Source organism: Cavia porcellus, unplaced genomic scaffold (genome assembly GCF_034190915.1).
Source record: "Cavia porcellus strain 051 isolate PalLab524CR breed Dunkin Hartley unplaced genomic scaffold, mCavPor4.1 scaffold_9, whole genome shotgun sequence".
In the NCBI taxonomy this organism is placed as follows: domain Eukaryota; kingdom Metazoa; phylum Chordata; class Mammalia; order Rodentia; family Caviidae; genus Cavia; species Cavia porcellus.
The window spans coordinates 16005640-16025511 of NW_026947492.1; the positions used below are offsets into that span (position 1 = coordinate 16005640).

General features: G+C 37.5%; 1 protein-coding gene and 2 pseudogenes across 1 annotated transcript; all 3 read left to right on the forward strand.

Annotated features, from left to right (window-relative positions):
- The first annotated feature begins 44 nt into the window (after positions 1 to 44).
- On the forward strand, positions 45 to 990 carry LOC100734547 (olfactory receptor 8B3-like; annotated as a pseudogene).
- Positions 991 to 9394: 8404 nt separating this feature from the next.
- LOC100736223 (olfactory receptor 8D2-like) lies at positions 9395 to 10221 on the forward strand. The gene is given in 2 exon segments (XM_013155423.2): positions 9395 to 9848; positions 9851 to 10221. Coding segments are annotated over 2 exon segments (825 nt in total).
- An 8080-nt stretch (positions 10222 to 18301) lies between these two features.
- Positions 18302 to 19230, forward strand: LOC100734268 (olfactory receptor 8D1-like; annotated as a pseudogene).
- Positions 19231 to 19872: the final 642 nt, after the last annotated feature.

Below are 19872 nucleotides of genomic sequence, written 5' to 3' on the forward strand. Positions count from 1 at the left end.
ACAGTTCACTTTTCCTCTAGTTGGCTCTTCTTCCATCTTTGTAGATGAGCTCCCATAAAAGAATGACAGGCAGAAATGACTCCTTCGTGACAGAATTTATCCTGGAGGCTCTAACAGACAGCCCAGAGCTCCAGCTCCCTCTCTTCTCCATATTCCTTGGGATCTATGTGGTGACCGTGGTGGCCAAGCTGAGTTTGATTACCTTAATCTCGCTGAACGCACACCTCCACACATCCATGTGTTACTTCCATTTTAATCTGTCTTTTGTTGACACCTGTTATTCTTCTATCTTTACCCCAAAATGTTAATGAGCTTCGTACTGGAGGAAAACACCATTTCCTGCCCAGGGTGTCTGCCTCAGCTGTAGTTCTTCTGCTTCCTTGTGAGCACAGAATGTTACACACTGACAGCAATGGCTTATGATTGCTGTGTTGCCATTTGCAAGCCACTGCTGTACAGTGTTACACTGTCCCTGCGGGTCTGTACTCTGTCCGTATTTGGAGTGAATGTGATGGGTATTGGGGTTCTCTGGCCCACACTCTCTGTATGGTGAGATTGACTCTCTGTGGTACCAAAACCATCAATCATTATTTGTGTGACATCTTCCCAGTACTCCAGCTTTCCTGCACTGGCACCTATGACAATGAGTTTGTGGTATTTGTTCTGATTGGCCTGAACATTTTGGTGTCTACCAGAACCATTTTTATCTCCTATGGCTTTATCATCTCCAGCATCCTCCATATCAGCTCAACACAGGGCAGGATTAAGGCCTTCAACACCTGCAGCTCTCACATAGTGACTGTTTCTCTTTGGGGCAGCATCATTTATGTATCTCCAATGTTCTGATATCGAGTCTATGGACCAGGAAAAGTGGCCTCAGTCTTTTACACAAGTGTGGTGTCTATGCTGAACCCCTTGATCTATAGCTTGAAGAACAAAGATGTCAAACTTCCTCTGAAGATGACTCTAAGGAGAAAGGTATTTTCTTGAGCAGGTGGAAGGAAATTGTACAAAGAAGTTTTTGGTATTTTTACCAGTATTTCTTCATGGCTAGATATTCACATCAATCAAATACAAGACATTGGTCTTTTAATTCAGAATCCTTTTTATTTAAGGAATTTTTAAGTCAAATGTGGTGGAGTATACCTGTAATCCTAACACTCTGGGCAGGGAGGCAGGAGGTTTGCAAGTTTGAGGCCATCCTGTTTGAGGATGATTTAGTGACTTGTTGAGACCCTATCTCTATAATAAAGGTGAAGGTGGGAAAGGTTTCTATCTCTTGGAAAAATGCCTTAACATGTTAACATCACAAAGTATCTGTCAACACACCACACTGACATGTTGATGATAGCATGATTCTGCTAGGTATGTCTTCTGTGTGACAGTACAGTTTATGTGATGAAAACACCATTTCAGATTTGCCCTAGGGCTTGTTGGAAAATGAAAAGTAGATTTTCCAATGGTAAGCATATTTTTTTTTTGTCATCTCCAGAGAAGTTGAGCAGGGAAACAAGAACCAGGAAATTTCTTAAGAACAAGTGAAAAAGAAATTTTAGAAGTAGTGAAACAACAATATTTCAATGACACTTTTAGCAATTTTCATTTTTTTCTCTACAGGGAAAATAAAGAAAAATTTTTCTCTATGGTTGTCTCTAAGACATTGCTTTATTTCACCAGATAGAAGAAAACTGTCTTGAAGGAATGTCCAAGAAATCCTAAAATTTTTATGCTCATCATTCAAGACATTGACATTTTATTAATTTTATCAAATTTGTCTTATAGTTGTTTAAATGCAAATTATTTGACACAGCCTTTGAGGACTCCTAGTTACACTGCATTGGTAGAGTAAGAGGCTACCATTTAGAATAACATGCTCACCAGAATGTTCAGGTGTGAGGGAGGTGTTCTGCGCACAGGTGTGCTACACTCCTCCGCGGATCGCTTCCTCTAAGGATGAGTTCAGTAGCTGAAGGTGCTGGTAGGAGGTGGGTCACGGGGGCTGGGCCAGGAGGGGCGCCCTCTGTGGCCAGCTCCTCCTTTTTTGTCTGTTTTAGTGGCTGCCATGAATTGAACACCTTTTCCTTCACCATCTGCCTTCACTGTGTTGTTTGTGTCTCAGTGTCAGCTCATCAAGGACTAAAATCATCAGTTAAAACACAAAACTCTCTTCAGGTTGCAAACATGTGACATTTTCCCCAGAGACAAAAGAGTGACTGAGACCTAAGGTAGCATTAAAATTAAAAGAGAATGTCATGATCAGTATTGCCTTTCATAATTTCACCTTTATTCAAACTACACCATTTCCTCCACGAGTGGTACTTCTGTTTTCCCCCTAGAAACTTTTCTGATATTCTTGACAGCTTTCACCTTTGTGTCTTTATTTCATGCCTTTTTTTACTTTGAAATTCTCTTGTTCCAACATTCTGTGAAATAAGCCTGGCTGCCTGAAAATTCAAAATGACTCTGGAAACACTTAATAAATCAGGCTACAGGAGATTACTTCAGAAAAACAAACAATCGACAAACAAAAATGATTGCTTATGAGTGGAAAGAATTATGTACAACAAAGAGAAACATTAAAAACTCAGTGAATTCTGTTTGCATGGTATGGACCTGTAAAAGGTTATTGTGAACCACTAAGTGGACACTTGAATGCTGAAGTTTCTTTCCATGTGAAAGTCTCTAACTGATCAGGAAAAAATGAATGAAAAAGTTCCAGGAAGGCAGAATTAATTTTAAAATCTCATCTGTCCTTATACACACTCACAATAATAAGCTTAAAAGCAAAAACTGCAGATACTATAGCAAAATTGTGATATCTTCCGAAGAAAATAGGTAGTAAGAATCGAAAAGCAAGAAACAGAGAAAGAGAAACTTCTACATAAAAGAGAAACAACAGGTAAGAAAAGTTTCTATAGCAAAAGCACAATCCACAGCCCTGGGATAACGTGTCTCCTGGGCTGTGGGGAGGTAAGCACTCAGTCTGGGGTCCTATGTGCAGGGAAGTGAGCGCTGATGAATCATGGTGAAATCTAGCAGTTTCAGACGAAGACCCAGGACTTTCCCTTCACTTTATGCTACATTCTCACTGCAAGAACCTTCAACAGACACACTTTAAAGTTAAGGACACAGAGACAGGAATGAAGCACTGAGACAGAAAACCATGGAGTAGCAAGCAGTAAACATTATGGTGGCTTTAAGCAGGTACTCACTATACAGAGATTATGAGAAGTACATGTGTGTATGTAAAAACAAGATGGCAGTAATTTGTCAAAAACAACATGCACAGATAAGGAGAAGGGAGAGCTGATGGAGTTACACGTGTGAAAGTATTAACAGTCTATTTACATTGTTGTTCTACAGAAATCTGTACATAACCTGGTAACAGTTCACAGATTCAGAAGTGGGGATTTGAACAAGTGCCCTAAACTAATCAAAATATTAATATTGTTCTTCACAGAAGAGAAATACTTAACCTAAATTTGTTCCAGTAATAACTCTACTTGGCACCTGGTATTTCCTTATTGAATGTATGACAGAAATCAGGTGGGCTACTAAACAGGAAGAATTCAAGAGTTTTCCCAGGCAGAGCTCTTTTCGATAAACTAGAGTAAGAGATTCAGACAGAAAACTTTGTCAGGAATGATTATTTTAGGCAAAACACTTAGTAAATTCTAGTGTTATTTACATGGACAAAATATACTTTATCATTCATTTTCACTAACAGAGACCAATCCCATGGGCAATGAAAGCTTTTGAGATTTAAACTGTAGGTTGCATTTTTTAAATTATATATTGCACATGGAGCTCAGTCTTGAGAGATTTCATATGCCTTTGGGGAACTAGTTGTATATTTCTGAATCCCATAAAAACATTTCTGAATAATGTAGAATGGCAAATTTTGAAGGTAATTGCCTTAAGGTGAGTTTCACTTTCTCAGCAGGTCATGTAGTCCTGCATGGTGTTTGGATTGTTTTAATCGATATTAGTTATCCTATATATTATATTTGTATTACCAGTTTTATTACAATTAATAAATACTGGATTTTAAAAAATGTTTTAACTTATTATAACTCACTTAATTCTAAAAAAAAAACCTCTGTAATCTTTACAGGTGAGAATATTGAGGATACTATGGATCTTGGGTAGTACAATTCGACCTCAGTCACACAACTGACAAGTGGCAAAGTGAAGATTTTATTCCAGGTAGACTGGCTCCTAGCAGTATTCATTTATTGTTTTATATTTTATTTATTTATTTTTAAATGAATGCAAAACACTGTAAAATGACAAAGTAACCTGAAGACTTTGACTGGAGTAGGATAACCCTGAGTGTAACACAGATTCATTTATTTATTTTCTGTCTGTATATAACCTGAGTGTCTTAATTTCAATGGCTCGATTTTCCATGATCTGCATTTCGGTGTTGCTGTTTCCTGTCAGAAGCAACATAAATGAGTCAAACACATCTTGCAGAGAAAGTACTTCAATCTCTGATTGTCCTGAAGTCTGTCATATTGGCTTGCCTGTGAATCTACATTTGTAGATGTCTTTGTATAGTAAATCGTGCCACGCAAAAGGCACAATTGGCAATCTTGTTACTAAATTAACAAAATAAAGCTATGTCTGGGCTCTTAACCATGTAGTGAGTGATTAATAAATGGCTGAGATCATTTTGTATGAGGAAAGGCTCACATACGCTCAGCTAGGCTGACAGCAATTGTGTCTGCATATCCTATTGCTCCCAGTACTAATGTGAGCAGTTTGCTGTCAAAAATGTCCTTGACGGGGCAGAGAGAGGAGGCACAAGGCAGACACAGCTTCTGCACTCTAAATCATGTGTCCTATTTATAGCCTTCCCTGAACACTGAATTTTGACCATTTTTCCACAATCAATGTAGAAACCCCAGAAATCTTTCAATCCATATTTATTTCAAAATAATCCAAAGGGTTCTTCTGTTTGGGTTGGTTTTGGTTTTGTTTGATTTTCCAAATGCAAGAGTACTTTTCTTGCTGAGAGCCATGAACAAACACTCTTCTCTGAATCATCTCAAGCAATGAGGGCATTTGCTTCCTTTCCAATTCAAGTCCCTAGTTAAGGGTACTTGCTGCTTTGGAATAATTCAGAAATCAAATTCATGAAGCATTGTATGAATTTAAAAAAAAAAGACAAGAGTAACTGATAATTATCTGGGGGCCTAATACTCGTAAGGTTCTGAGCAGATTTTATTTTATCAGCTATTTCGTCAATGGTGGGAGGAATGAAGCCCCAAGGTAAATAATATACGCGGGTCACATAGACCTACGCCCCGGACTGGAGTCAGGGTTTAGTCCATCCTTCTATCTCCAAGTAGGAAATTCTTCTGTGGATGCAACCATTCAGCCAGAGAGCAAAAGATGTGAAATTAATAAAGATCTTGTTCTAATGACCTCCACACAGGTGTTTCATAACATTATCTTGGGACAGATCAGCACATGCTGTATAGGAGGACATCCTTCCCACTGTCTTTGAATCTCATGAAAATTCCGAACACATTCACCACCTAAAGGATTCGATTTAAGCATCCTTTTATTTTGACAAAAACACCTGCCTTAACAGAGTACAAGAGACTTTGCAATATGAATTTCTGTCTTTGCAATTTTCTTGTCTTTTAAATAAATTATGTTTTAAAAGGGAAAACAGTAGGATTTCTGCAATTATTGTAACTATGTATTCTGTAGCCATAAAGAAATTAGTTTAGGTTAATTTTATTAAATGCTGTCTTCACTATGGAAGAAAATAACAGATCAATACCCACTCTAGAGAGTATATCTAAAAACTAGTGATTTGTGATCATTGTTGTACAATTATACATGTTAGATGAAAGAAGCAAACACCAAAATTTATTTTTCTTCCCATTAGACAAATACATATTTTATATTTATTTATATTAAATTTATGAGTGACATGATGATGGATATGATGAGCAGTGTATATTCTTCCATTCTTAAATTCAGATACTACAAACAACCAGCTGCTTTTATGGTAATGGTTTCGTGTGTCTCAGAATTGAAAGCACTCACTTTTATGTGTTTTACTATAGTTTTAGACAAACCTTCAAAGGTAGTAACATCATAGGTCACTAAAGATGGGGGGAGAAAAATATGCAGAAAAATAAAGCAGCATTTTCTCTGCTTATAGAGAGTACTACAGATAGTAGTTCCTTATTTGCATTTTCACTGGATATAAAGAATGTTCATCTTCAGTGAAATTGCATAGATGTGAATGCCTTATTATTTTTGATCATCCATAAGGCACTCACTCAATTACTTTCATAGGATATTTAAATATTGCACGTTGCATATTCCCCTGCCTCTGTGAGCTGAATATGTTAAAAACAAATAAATGTTCATCTGGATGAAGCGGGGGCCAACCGTTTTGCACATGAACTATCATAAGTATTTGTGTCTATTTTCACATGATCAAATTTTCTGGCATATTAGATAACTTTGTATTTTGAGAGTCTCTTTTTACCACTGAAAAATAGTTTTCTGGAGTCCTTCCATGTGGCTATTCACCACTCTTCTTGCTACCCGCAGCTTTATCTAACAGCTTCTTCACCCTCCCCACCCCTTTAAATTTCAGTGCTTCATGCTTTTATGCCTGCAAGCGTATGAAAAATTATTTCCTCATGGCTCTTACAGATTACCAATGTGGGCCATTACTAAATGGATATTGCATACTCATATTGTGATACATTGGCTTCTGAAATGTGTTTAGTCACACGTTTTGTTTTGGAATTTTTAAGTGACTCAGCAATTATCTATAGACACATAAAATCCTGCTACCTCTCTGTTACTTTCTTCAAACTACTGAGCTCATCAAAGAAAACAATAATTAGTTTTACTTACCCTAACAGATCAGTAGTTTTAATCTCAAAATAATCAGGAATTTCTTTCCAACACAAAAAGACATACATTCTGTGGATCTGACTCTAGACTACTCTTCCTCATGGAAAAATTCTGTGTCATTTGGGATTATGAAAGGGAATTTGTTAGCTTGTGTAAATCTATTCATAAACTGTGGTACACCCTGAATGGATCTAAATCCATAATGCCCATCTCTGCCTGGGCTGACTTTCACAGTGTGATGACATTTGTTCTAATCTGTTTCATCACTCGGATTCTTAAGATTCAAGGAACAAGTTCAGAGCATTTGCCCTCAGATGGTCCAGTTTCACAGTTGTTGATGGGGCTACTTGGAGCTGAATGTTGATTCTCGGGTGCTTTTTCTCTTAGCGTAGAATCTAACTTGCTGCAATCAGAGACCTGGCACTTTTCTCATGTTCTCTTGGAGATAGAGCCTCATCTAATTCTGCCTTTAAATCAATACATATATTGAATATCCTTCACATGTTAGAGAAGGTATACAATGAAAATATACCTTAGCAACTTTTAATACGTTTGTGATCACAAATATTGGTTTTTGCAAAAATAAAAGCAAGCTATTGTTTTACATATGGAATATATACATTGATTCTTCCATTTTGAAAAATAGTTTAAAGCCATGTCACAGTTATGATACTGTATTATGAATCAGAGTAACATTTTTTGTTATCCACATGATTCAATGAAAAGCTACCATTCTTAATACTTTAGACAATATGAAATATTTCTGCTCTGATTGAAATTTAGGAACAAATTGTCAATGATCCATAAAATCGGCAGTTTTATTCTACCTCCTTTGGAAAGATGGTCAGTGAGGGTTTGTCTTGGATGATGGACAGGAGGAGGGATGCATCAGGATGGGCAGTACTGTTTTTTTAATGCTTGAAAGTCAACCCTACTGCTTTACTGCTTCTGGAACTAGAAAAGTCTAAACTGTGCTGCAAGAAAAGAATGGCACCACACTTCTGTCTGTCACATTCACCCTGAAAAAGTCTAGGCTCACACAAGATGTTCATTCAGAGGACAGAAGAGAGAGGACCAGGGTCTGAAGAGGTTTGTAGTCATTTCTACCAGTGCTTTCTACACCTGAGACCTCTTCATAGATGTCTTTGTAGACATCTCCCAATTGTGTAGAATGCTAATTATATTGATTCAGGTATGCAGGTTGGGAAATTGGAATGTCCTACTTTTATAACTTCAGATCTAGATTTGGAAACCCTGAGGTCAGAGTCTGAAGATGCTTTTGCATGTACTGAGGTATTTTAATACTGTAAACAAAAATGTAGATTAACATGATCTACATACGAACTCTAATTTTGCTAAAATTATCTCTTCAGTGCTGCTGATCTGTGTGGCTGTCTCTTCTGCTGCTCATGCTCACTGCATGCAGGCTTAAAAGATGCAGCACAAAATAGATACCAAGCTCTAATTACTAATTAGTGTGATGAACAAATGCAAGGTTTTGATAAACAAATACTAGATTGAGGTAAATTTTCTGATACCCTCCACCAATTAGATTCTTTTAAATATCTCAAAGCTCACTTCCAGTTGTGTGTTGTTACACTCATAGTGATTTGTTTATGTCATCTGATTTTATTCTTAGCCATGGAAGAGGTCAAACTCATCAATGTCTAGCGGCTCTACAGCCCTAGCTAACTCTGACTCAACTTAAAATCAAATACACAGAAAGGAGAAATGTTGGGGACCGCAAATCATAAATTGGGGCTAGGGTCTGCTCAAAGTCAGTGTTTGCCTTGCCTTGTGGGTTGGTTTGGAACAGGGAAACTCCCCTTTCTCCTGGCCACTGCTGAGACCTTAATGGTCAGAGGCTGTGGTGCTCACAGAGCAGGATGAGATCTGGTGAGGACCATACAAGGAGGGCAGGTACCCATGTATGGGAAAGGGCCTTCTTTCTTTGTGATGTCTATCTTTTTCTATTACTTTATCCCTGTTCTGGGAAGTGTATCTTCACCCTCTCTCTGCACCTCTCACTGGAAAAAATAAAACTGGGCCAGCCAAAGACGTTTTGGTCTTTGCCCATCCTGAGGCACTGACATTCCAGCCCTGCCCTACACTTCTATATTGTCTTGTGTTTTTTTTTTTTTTTTTTTTTTTCACTGTTTGCTGTACCCCTCATACAGGAAGATGGGGATTCTTGACCAGCAGTCTGTGAAGATTGTGGTTTTTATGAAAATCTCGTAATTAACACTTCCCAAAGTGAAGCTACAAAAGCAAATGGCACTGCCTTAAACCGGAACATTGAAATGGATCAGTTCGATTGGAGCCAAGCCTGTTCCATTCAGAGATTTTGAGTTTTTAAGAGGTCCTTGGAAAGAACAAAATCATGACACATACAAAGCCATCAAGCAGAAAACAATCAGAAAGATCTTTTTGCTTTGGGAATTAAAAAATATATCTACTGTTCCTCCTCTCTCTTATTCTTCCTGCAGATAATATTTTGTAAGAAATGACTACTTCGAACTACTCTTCTGTGACTGATTTCATCCTTGAAGGGTTAATAAAACATCCAGAGCTTCAGTGGGCACTCTTTCTCTTGTTTCTTGGAATCTACATGGTCACAGTGGCAGGCAATCTGGGCATCATCCTCTTGGTCATCGTCAGCTCTCAACTTCACTCTCCAATGTATTATTTTCTCAGTCATTTGTCCCTCATTGACCTGTGCTACTCCTCAGTCATTACCCCTAAAATGCTGGTGAACTTTCTGTCAGAAAGGAACTTTATCTCCTTCCTGGAGTGCATGACTCAGCTTTACTTCTTCCTTGTTTTTGTCATTGCGGAAGGCTACCTTCTGACGGCCATGGCCTATGACCGTTACGTTGCTATTTGCAGGCCACTGCTTTATAATATTGTTATGTCTCACAGGGTCTGCTCCATAATGATGGCTGTGGTATACTCACTGGGCTGACTCTGTCTTGCTCCAGCACTCACATTAACGAGGTACTGCTGTTTATTATCGGAGGAGTTAATACCTTAGCACCTAATCTAGCTGTCCTCATCTCTTATGGTTTCATTCTCTCCAGCATCTTCCATATTCGCCCCAGTGAAGGATGGTCCAAAGCCTTCAGCACTTGTAGCTCCCATCTCATGGCAGTGGGCATCTTTTTTGGGTCTATAACATTCATGTATTTCAAGCCCCCTTCCAGCAATATGGACCAGGAGAAAGTGTCTTCTGTGTTCTACACCACAGTGATTCCCATGCTGAATCCCCTGATCTATAGCCTGAGGAACAAGGATGTGAAGAATGCATTGAAGAAAGTGGTTGTGCAGATGTAGGTACCTGATAAAGTGGGATCTTATCAGTAGCAAGAAAAGAAATCAGACGGAAAGCTGTCAAAGTATGTATTTTAGACTTGATGATAATTCGAACAAAGACATAAAATATTCTGATAAGACAGTCTGGAAATGTTTCAGAAAAATAGGTATTAGAAGAGAAAAGGCAAGTAAATATCACAGATTTTATTATTAGAATGGCAATATTGTTCTTTCCTGATTGAAACCAGAGCTGATATAGTTAAATGGATAAGAAGGTTTTCCTGAGGATTGGGACAAGAATGTATTTGAATGAATTATATGCACTTTGAGTTACTATTAAATTTCCATGGAGAGCTGTATAGATTCATTCAATTTGAAAAAAAAAAAACATTGTACAAAAGAACGGGATTTGGTTTCCTTGGGAAAGCCTCAGAATTAAACAGAATTAAGTCCTTAATTAAAATTCAGGTACACTTTTTAAAAGATAAAATGTAATCATACTGTACACAGAGTATAAAAAATGTATACATACTTCAGAAGAAAATAAATGTCTGGGACCTAATGGCCACCATGTCACCATCTTTTGTAAATATATAGTGTAAGGATAACTTGGACTAATCTCATGATGTCTAAATAAATTTACTTTTAAAATATTCATACAAATTTTTCTCCTGAATAGTGTATGCACTTTTGATTGATTCTTTTTTTGAGATTAAAAGTGTTTTGATAAATTTGTCAAACTTCAAAATTCAAGTTTTAGATTAAATGTTAAAAGAACATTAAGGCATCAGTCTAGTCAATTAACAAAAATGCAAAGTGGTCCTCACTGTAAGTATGGAATAGTGTATTTTAGTTGATTGGTTTCACTGCTTCAAGTAGACAAACACAGATGAGCTTTCTATCGTTAGGACCCTATAACCACTTCCCATATATGTGATCTCTCCTACCATAAGCATTTGGGATGAAATCACATACAGCTTCCAGTCTTAGCCTGCAGTGTCATGAGCACCACAAAACTTATAACTCAGTGTGTGGGAAATTCTTCCTTCCAGGTGTTGATGAAAATCCATTATATTGGACTCTTTATTAGTTTTCTATGGAACAAATTTTCACTAATGTGGTATTTTAAACCAATAATATTTATTCTCCTACAATAGAGATAATGGGCCCACAGTAAAATTTTGATTCATTTTCATTCCTTCAGGAAGACCTATAGATCATTCCTTCTTTGTCTGTTCCAGCTTAGGTTGTAGTTGTATCACTCTTATTTCTGCCTTTGCTATCTCAAAAAAAGAGACAGTTTTGAGTGAAGATTACTATGCAAAATTGGAAGGATGCACATGACTACATTTCGGATTAAGGAACAATCTGGATCATACATCTCTCTATATCATGATCCTCACTGTAGTACTTTTGGAAAGCTCTACCCTCTTTCATATAAAGTGGATTTCCTGAGTACCATAGATATATTTGAGAGACATTTGCTTTAGCCTACCAGAGAATTTCAGGAACATAGAATCTCTGAGATTAATTTGAATATCACATATTCCATCTGGAATTCTTAAAGTATTGACTGAGGCATGGCACAGAAAAAATAATTCTAAAGTTGTGTGGGTCACAAAATCTCAAAATCTTATCTTACACAAAACACACATCCTAATTCTTGAAAGCAGGATATATTTTGAGCTCAAGCCAGTGTTGTCATCATATAAAAATGGTACCTTTGCTTCATATTATATACTTTGCAGATTTGTTATAAAGGTCCATAAATGTGTTACTTATAATAAGCACCAGTCTTAAGATCAAACATGTAAATTTTACATCTTTCTGTTCTAAGAGCTATTGGCTTCCTTGGATTCAAAAGAAGCATTGTAAATTCTCTGGGCTTCTCTATTTTACACGAATATTTTTTAAGCTGAAGTAGGGCAGAATTGGTTGTATATATTATTTTCAGGCAATTGATATGCCTCACATAATCTACAGAAGGAATAATTTTGTAGAAATATAGCAGCTCGAGTAACAGGCCAAAACAGATACCAATGACAAGACATTACTTCTAGGCTGTCTTTGGAAAATTGTGAAATTAATCCCTACTTTATAAAGTGTTTCAAAATTTTCAGTTTGCTTTTGGGATTGTTATGGTTTGTGTTTAAATGCTCCCCAAACCTCATATAGTCATGCAGTGCAGGCGTTTTGAAAGCTGCTGAGTCTAGTGGTATGAGTGTGAGTGCTGCACCCGCCCAGGGCTGGGGACACAGGGTAAAGTATAAGGAAGAGATGGAGGAGCACTTTTCCCTTCTGTCCTTGTTGCCCTGTCCCTAAAGGGGACTGCCCTAAAGGACTGTTGTGACTGCCCTAAAGTGTTGCACCTCAGCCGTGCCACTCTGCCTTGGAGCCAGCCAAGTAAAGTCGGAAACCTTCACAAACTTTAAGCTCAATAAACCTTTCCTTCCTTCATTTTGGGAGACAACTATTTTCTCTCAGAAACAAGAGAAAAGTAACCAACATGGGGATGAAATATTAGTTATTCATATGCCTTTCCTACGAAGCAGATGGAGCTTTTTAACTAATGAGAAAATAAAAGACCAGGAAACTTGAATTTACATGGATAATAATTAGAAAATTTGAAATATAGTTTGATTTTCTGAAAAGTCAGTCGAGGATTATTTCTATCTTATACCTTTACAAATAATTTTGAAGATGAAATTCAAAATAGTGGTAACATGGATCTGAATTAAAGAATAACTCAATTACAAGTATTGCCCTTCTGCTTCCAGCATAAGCATTTTGATCATAAAATTTATACTAATAAAACATTTTTAAAATATAGACTTGAATTTATTTTATTGATGAAAAAGCTAAATCTCAGCATACCAATGACTTTTCAGAGTAACATAATTTTCCAATCAAGCAAATATATTTTTAGTTTATACTATATATACCCCAATGTTCACTCCACAATGAGTACCTATACAACATTGTAGGTTATAATACTATAAATTCAGTTGCTGTAGTTAGTACTATTGTTAGTTACTATGGGAAATTTAAAATTAAAACATGCAATTCAGAAAATCTAATTTTGATTGAGTTGTATTAATATATTATTGATGAATAAACATGACTAGCAATTTTGGGTGGTTTTTATTCAGAGAAGGCAATTTACTGGAGGAAATCTTGGAGTTGCTCTGCAGTGCAGCAAGGGTATCTGAGCAAGCGTTATGGTTCGCATCTAAAATGCCCCTCTAATGTCATGTGCTAAAGGACTTCACTGCCCACTGATAGACATTTGGGAGATGACTAGGTCATGAGGACTCTGACTAGTCCAGTGGACCAATCATTAATAGAGTAATAATTTGATGCATTATTTGGAAGAGTAGAAAACAGAAGGGAGGGTGTCACGGTGTGAACTTGTGAACTATTTCCTGTCCCAGCCGCTTCCTCCCTGGGCCTCTGTTTCCAGCGGGCTGAGGGGAGCAGCCTCTTGCACTTTCATTGTCGTGCTCTGCCTTGTCTCAGACCCCACACTTGTATTCATCAGCCAAAATAAACCTTTCCTACTGTAAACTGCTTTTCTTTTTGTCACAGCAATGCAAAGCCAATGCACTCCAACGATGTGAATGTCACATCTCTGACAATGGGTGTACATGGACTGTCCTGGAACAGAGCGAACTTGGATAGATGTAGTGACAAAAATTGATGAAAGATATTTAAACTACTAATGACATAAACTAGAGTCATAAGCTAAGAACAAAAGTAATGACTACATTTTCAAAATTAATGATTGCTTCCCTGTGAAAAAGTTCATGGGAAATTTTTCTTAGGGTCCTACAAGACCTCTTACCTGAGCTCTTGAATAAGAAGGAAAAACAGGTGGTTATACTTATGTTAACAATTCTACAATTCTCAGAAAAAGGAATTTTCACAACCACAAAATTCTAATGAAGGACTCCCACAGGGCTGTCAATGTTTGATTTGTAAATTAAAGGTAATAATCAAATAACCGAGCAAACTGTCATAAAAATAAGACTTTTTACATGGACCATATCAAAAATAAAATAAATCTTGAATCCTAAGAATATTTTCAGATCAAAATTGTGAATGTCCTTACTCTATACACATCTTCCCAACCACTTTTTTTTTCTCATAGATACCATGCAGATAATAAGGAACTGAGTTCTAGCTTGCTTTGGTGAATTTCTTTTTTCTTTTTTTTTTTTTTTTTTTGTCTTTTTCATTTTTATAGGTATCGGGGATCGAACTCACGACCACCTGCTTGCAAGGCAGGCGCTTATGCCACTGAGCTAAATCCCCAGCCCTCTTGGTGAATTATTAATCTGATTCTTTGGTGGTACAGAATCTTCACTGACCCTTTAAGAGTATTGTAAAAAGAAATCAATTCTAGAAACTTACTCTTGGGACAGAGTACTTTTGTATAGGATTATTACAGTCTGAACACTCCATGTATCTCTGGGCTCAATAAATCTTGGAGGGATTGTGTTCTCACATGTGCATTTTGTGTTTGTAATGAGATCCCTCAGCTCACTGAATCTCAGATAAAAGATGTCTTTACTATTACTCTTTTGCTTTGAAGATTGGGAAAGCTAGATACCTTGATCTATGTGAAGGTACTGAGAGGTTGTACTACTGGATGAATTGCATGTTTTCCCAATCAAGTAATTCACTTGATACATAAATGTTTGCATGAAGCAGTAGTAGAGAATTGTTTTTCGATGGCTGTAACAAGAATCTCTGACATGAATACATGGAGAAAATTTTGAGAACTTCAGTTTCCCTGCAGGATCAAGGTGTGTGTCCACTTCTCTGACAGCACTGTGACACATCTAACAGCAGAGAAGCTGTGCTGTGATCATCACCAGTGCCAGCCCATGTGCAGCAGACTGGCTCTACACAGGGCCATTCACCTCTCACATTTTCTCTGGTTGGTTGTGCCTCCCTCTTCTCTTTCTATTGATCTTACTTTGTCATTTCTTTGTGGCTTACATCACACAGTCTGTGAGAGTGATTCCAGTTTTTGATCTAACAAGCTCTGGAGTGCAGGCCTCACTGAGGTTTCTGTGACTCTGCAGTGTTTGCTAGAGCAAAGAACTTCTGGTTTCTCCATTTGTTTCCTTTTCTTCTTGCACATGAACTTATATACATGGATTTCCAGGAGATAAAGTTAACAAGGGCACAATACAATGTGCAGGAAATTTTTGTGCCAGAATATTAGACATGAATATCTACATTCTCATCTGTGCTGACAGCAGGCGCTCAGGCTGCTTTGGGTTACTCGGTGCCCTTGGAGCTCTGCACTTGCAGCGCTGGACTTGTAGTTCATTCAGCGATTGTAGTTCTGATTTGCTTCTTCATGAAACTAATGATACTGGGCAGTGATTTCCTTATGGAATAAAGAGGCTGCAGTGTCTTAAATTCCCTACCCTTTCTCGAACTCCTATCCCTTTCTCGATTTTCAAATCTAGAGGCACAAATATTTACACAATTAAGCAGTGTTAAACTTGTAATATATTTTCATTATTCAAGCCATGGTGAGAATAAAAATGAACAAAATACAGAGAATCTTCATATCAAAATGTTATATTTCTGTCTCCCCACACTCTCTGCTCTTCCCATTATAATTTAAAATTAGCACATAAATTTTGATTCATGTTTTTAGATAATCAATCTTTAAGTTTATTATTTTAGTTGATATTAAAAACACTCTGAAAAACTGTCATTCATACTCCTGGATTTTTGGGGCTGGGGATTTAGCTCAGCGGCATAAGCATCTGCCTTGCAAGCAGGCGGTCGTGAGTTCGATCCCCGGTAGCAGTAAAAAACAAAACAAAACAAAACAAAAAAACCCAAAAAAACAAAACAATCTTACAAATACTCCTGGATTTTTACATTGTAAACTACATTCAGTGGCTTATATATTAACATTTATATTCAATTTATATATAAAAGAAAATTTATGCTAAAGTATTTTAGTGAAGTAATACATTTGAGTAATATTATTTATGTGAAAGTCTTAAGTATTGTGAACTAGTTACCAGTTAATTCCGACTTAACCTTCTGTTGCCACCAGAAGTTTCTGATTAGTTTATTCTATCAAGTATAAGTTTATCTTGTGAAGGTTGTTTATCATTTTCATTATTAATTAGACATGGGAAATACAGAGTTTAAGACCTGCTATAGCATATGATTTTTTTTCCTCAGGATTATTTAAGGACTGTAATATATAAATACTCACTGTGAACTTCCAGAAAAGTGTATAGAAATACTTACAGAAAACTCAAGCACATCTGCTTATTTTTTCTTTGTTTTTTTGTTCTGCAAGAAATCTATTACATCAGGAAGATGTTTCTCACATCTACGAATGCAGTGCTTCAAGTACCTCTCTTAAGGTATAATGGCAAAATATTATTTCAGTGTTATCTTTTAATATTTAATATTCTATGTCAAAAGAAACTCTTTTTTTCCTTTGTACTTTGCGCAAGTCTCTTTTAGTTTTAGAAATAATCATGCACAAAAGATTTTGTTCGAGGTCTCTGGTTCTCATCTTCTGAAAACTTCCGAGTGGCAGTCTTCCCAGTTTTCTCACTGTTCAGGAGTCCCACCCACCTGTAGTACACCTAGACATGTTCTTCACAGGAAGCAACTAAAAGACCGGTCATTCTGTTACAGCTAACCGTGTTCACATTTCCATGAGTATTACAATGAGTTAGAAAATAATCGGTATGAAGACATTAATCTATCACTCCAAAGAGCTGAGAAAAAGAGGACTCTGGGCCTGTACTCCCTGGACTCAAATCCTGACTCTGAAATTTTCTAAATCTCAATTCCTTTATGGGCAAAACAGGAAAGTAAGAGGTTCTATGTTGAGCATTTTTCATTAACTAAATGCTATAGCATATGTAAAGCATACAAGTAATTTGCAGTCCATAAGGAAGATAAGGATACAGAAGAGGGAAGAAAAAAAAAAGAAGGAAGGAGAAGACAGAAATGATGAGTGGGAGAATCATTATCTTCTCTGGTTGACTTTTCTAAATGAAGAATGGAAAACTTTGTACCCTGATGCCATATACAACACCTAAAATGGCTTTGTCAGGGAGCTAGTTCATGGTGAAATGTGTGCAACAAATAGATCCCAGTGTTTCTTTCAGGAAATAATACAGCACACTTTCTCATTTCTTCAGCCAGCATCTCAACTGTCATGAGTGTCAACAGTGGGAAGACCAAGGGTGTCCCCATTACCAACATTCATTCAGGCAACCACAGAGGATCTTCTTCACCCTGCACAAAAGAGATGGTGAATGAGTTTGGAGTCTGAATAACAAGGCCACACTAGTTCACTGCTAGTGCTCAAGAAAGCCAAATTTCAGGGAGTGAGGACTGAAGACTCCTCTTATGAACACTGTTGTTGAGAACTTGAGTTTCAGGAGCCTGTGCTTCACTGGGGGTCACAAGGTTAGAGCTTCTGCCCCCGCCTCCCACAATTTACCAACTGAGTGCAAGAGGAATACATGTCAGAAGAGTACTTGTCCCGTGCTCTTACTCTGTTTTGTTAGAGACACTTTTCTTCACAGAGTGGTAAATAGACAACTGACACCCAGTCTCATGGTCACCCTGACTCCAGCTAAATTGAGAGTTTTCAGTGTTCTGTGCTATTGCTTTATGCCTGCCTTGTGTCCATAGTTGTAGGAGCTGCCTAGAGGTCTTAGATTTGAAAAATCTGCGAAAATTGTAAGTGAAGATGTATTTATCAATTATTTATTTTGTTTAATTGTGAGCAAATGGCTAGCAGTAATTTTCTCACATAAAAATTATTTTTACTACCAAATTCGCAGGGTAAAATCTTCTAAATCAGTCAAGGGGCAGTTTTGTGACTTAACATTTGGGCCAATTTGCAGAAAACCTCAGAAGCTTTCAGTGAAGGGGAAAGCATATGAGGACCACAGATGATGAAAACTTTGACTCAGATTTTCTGTTATGCTAATCTCTTATGCAAATTTGCTATCATTTGTAAGGGTTAGGGAAGAATACTGAAAGTCCATTTTGATGCAATTCTTATTTTCAATTTTACAGAAATCTCCAAAGAACAATGGCTAGCAGAAATCATTCCACAGTGCACATGTTTGTCTTAGTAGACTTGAATCAGCAGCAAGAGCTCCAGCTGCCCCTCTTCCTCCTCTTCCTGGGGCTTGATGGGGCGACGGTGATGGGGAACCTGGGCATGTTCCTCCTGATTGCTGTCTGCCTTCTGCTTCACACTCTCATGTAGTATTTCCTTGGCAGCCTGTCTTTCATTGATCTCTGCTATTCCTCTGTCATTACCCCCTAAATGCTGGTGAACTTCCTGGGGAAGAAGAATACAATCCTCTATTCTGAGTGCATGGACCAGCTCTTTTTCTTTGTAGTCTTTGCAGTAGCTGAGGGTTACCTCCTGACTGCCATGGCATATGATCGCTACATTGCCGTCTGCAACCCACTCCTCTATCATGTGATCATGCCACCTCGGTTCTGCTCTCTGCTAGTGCTGGTCTCTTTCACCCTGGGCATTCTGTCTGCTGTGGCCCATACAAGCAACATGATGAAATTACACTTCTTCCAATCCCATATCATCAGTCATCACTTCTGCGATGTTCTTCCCCTCCTCAGTCTCTCCCGCTCCAGTACACACCTCAGTGAGCTTCTACTGTTTTTCATTGTTGGGTTTAACACACTGGTGCCCACCCTTGCTGTTGCTGTCTCCTACATCTTCATCTTCCGCAGCGTCCTTCATATCCAGTCCTCAGAAGGACGGTCTAAAGCTTTTGGAACTTGCAGCTCTCATCTCCTGACTGTGGGCATCTTCTTTGGGTCCATCATCTACATGTATTTCAAGCCCTCTTCAAGTAACTCCCTGGAGCAAGAGAAGGTGTCCTCCGTGTTCTACACCACAGGGATCCCCATGCTGAACCCTCTGATCTACAGTCTGCAGAACCAGGATGTGAAGATAAAGCACTCAGAAAGGTCTGGATGGGAAGATGAACCTTATTTTAAAAAGCTGATGGATGGGAGATCAATAGTTCAGATGAAAATACAATCTTTGTAATAGTTGGGATTATTTTTGGACTTCCTGAAGAGCCAAACTGGTGCCTCCTATAAGCTAAGTGAGTGCTCTGTTAGTGAGCTCTCTCCTTAGCCTTTTACTATTGCTGTCTAATCCACAGGAGACTCAAAATTACTAATAAAATGAAAAAAAAATTGTTAAGTATATATTAATTATTTTAATGTGTTTATATTTTGACAGGAACATTGAGATTTAGATTTTTTAACTACATTGAGTATGAAAGAAAAGGAATAAGAATTTAGATTTCCTTCAGAGTTATTCTTTTCTTCATATCTGAGCTTGCTTACTGAATGGCTGCTGTGAGTGAGATGCTGAATTTTCCATTGGTGTAAATATGAGGAGACATGCACTTGTTCCTCAGTATCAGTCCTTATTTCAGGTGTAACAAATGCTTTTGTCAACTGTATAGTTTTCTATGAATTCATGTGCCACACAACTTTATTTTTTTCCCTAAGAAAATGAAAGCAGTAAGTGAACTTGTGAAACTTAATAAGCTGTATACCAAAGCTATACAAAAAATCATAAAGTTTTATAGAACTATTTTGGATCATGTTTGTTAA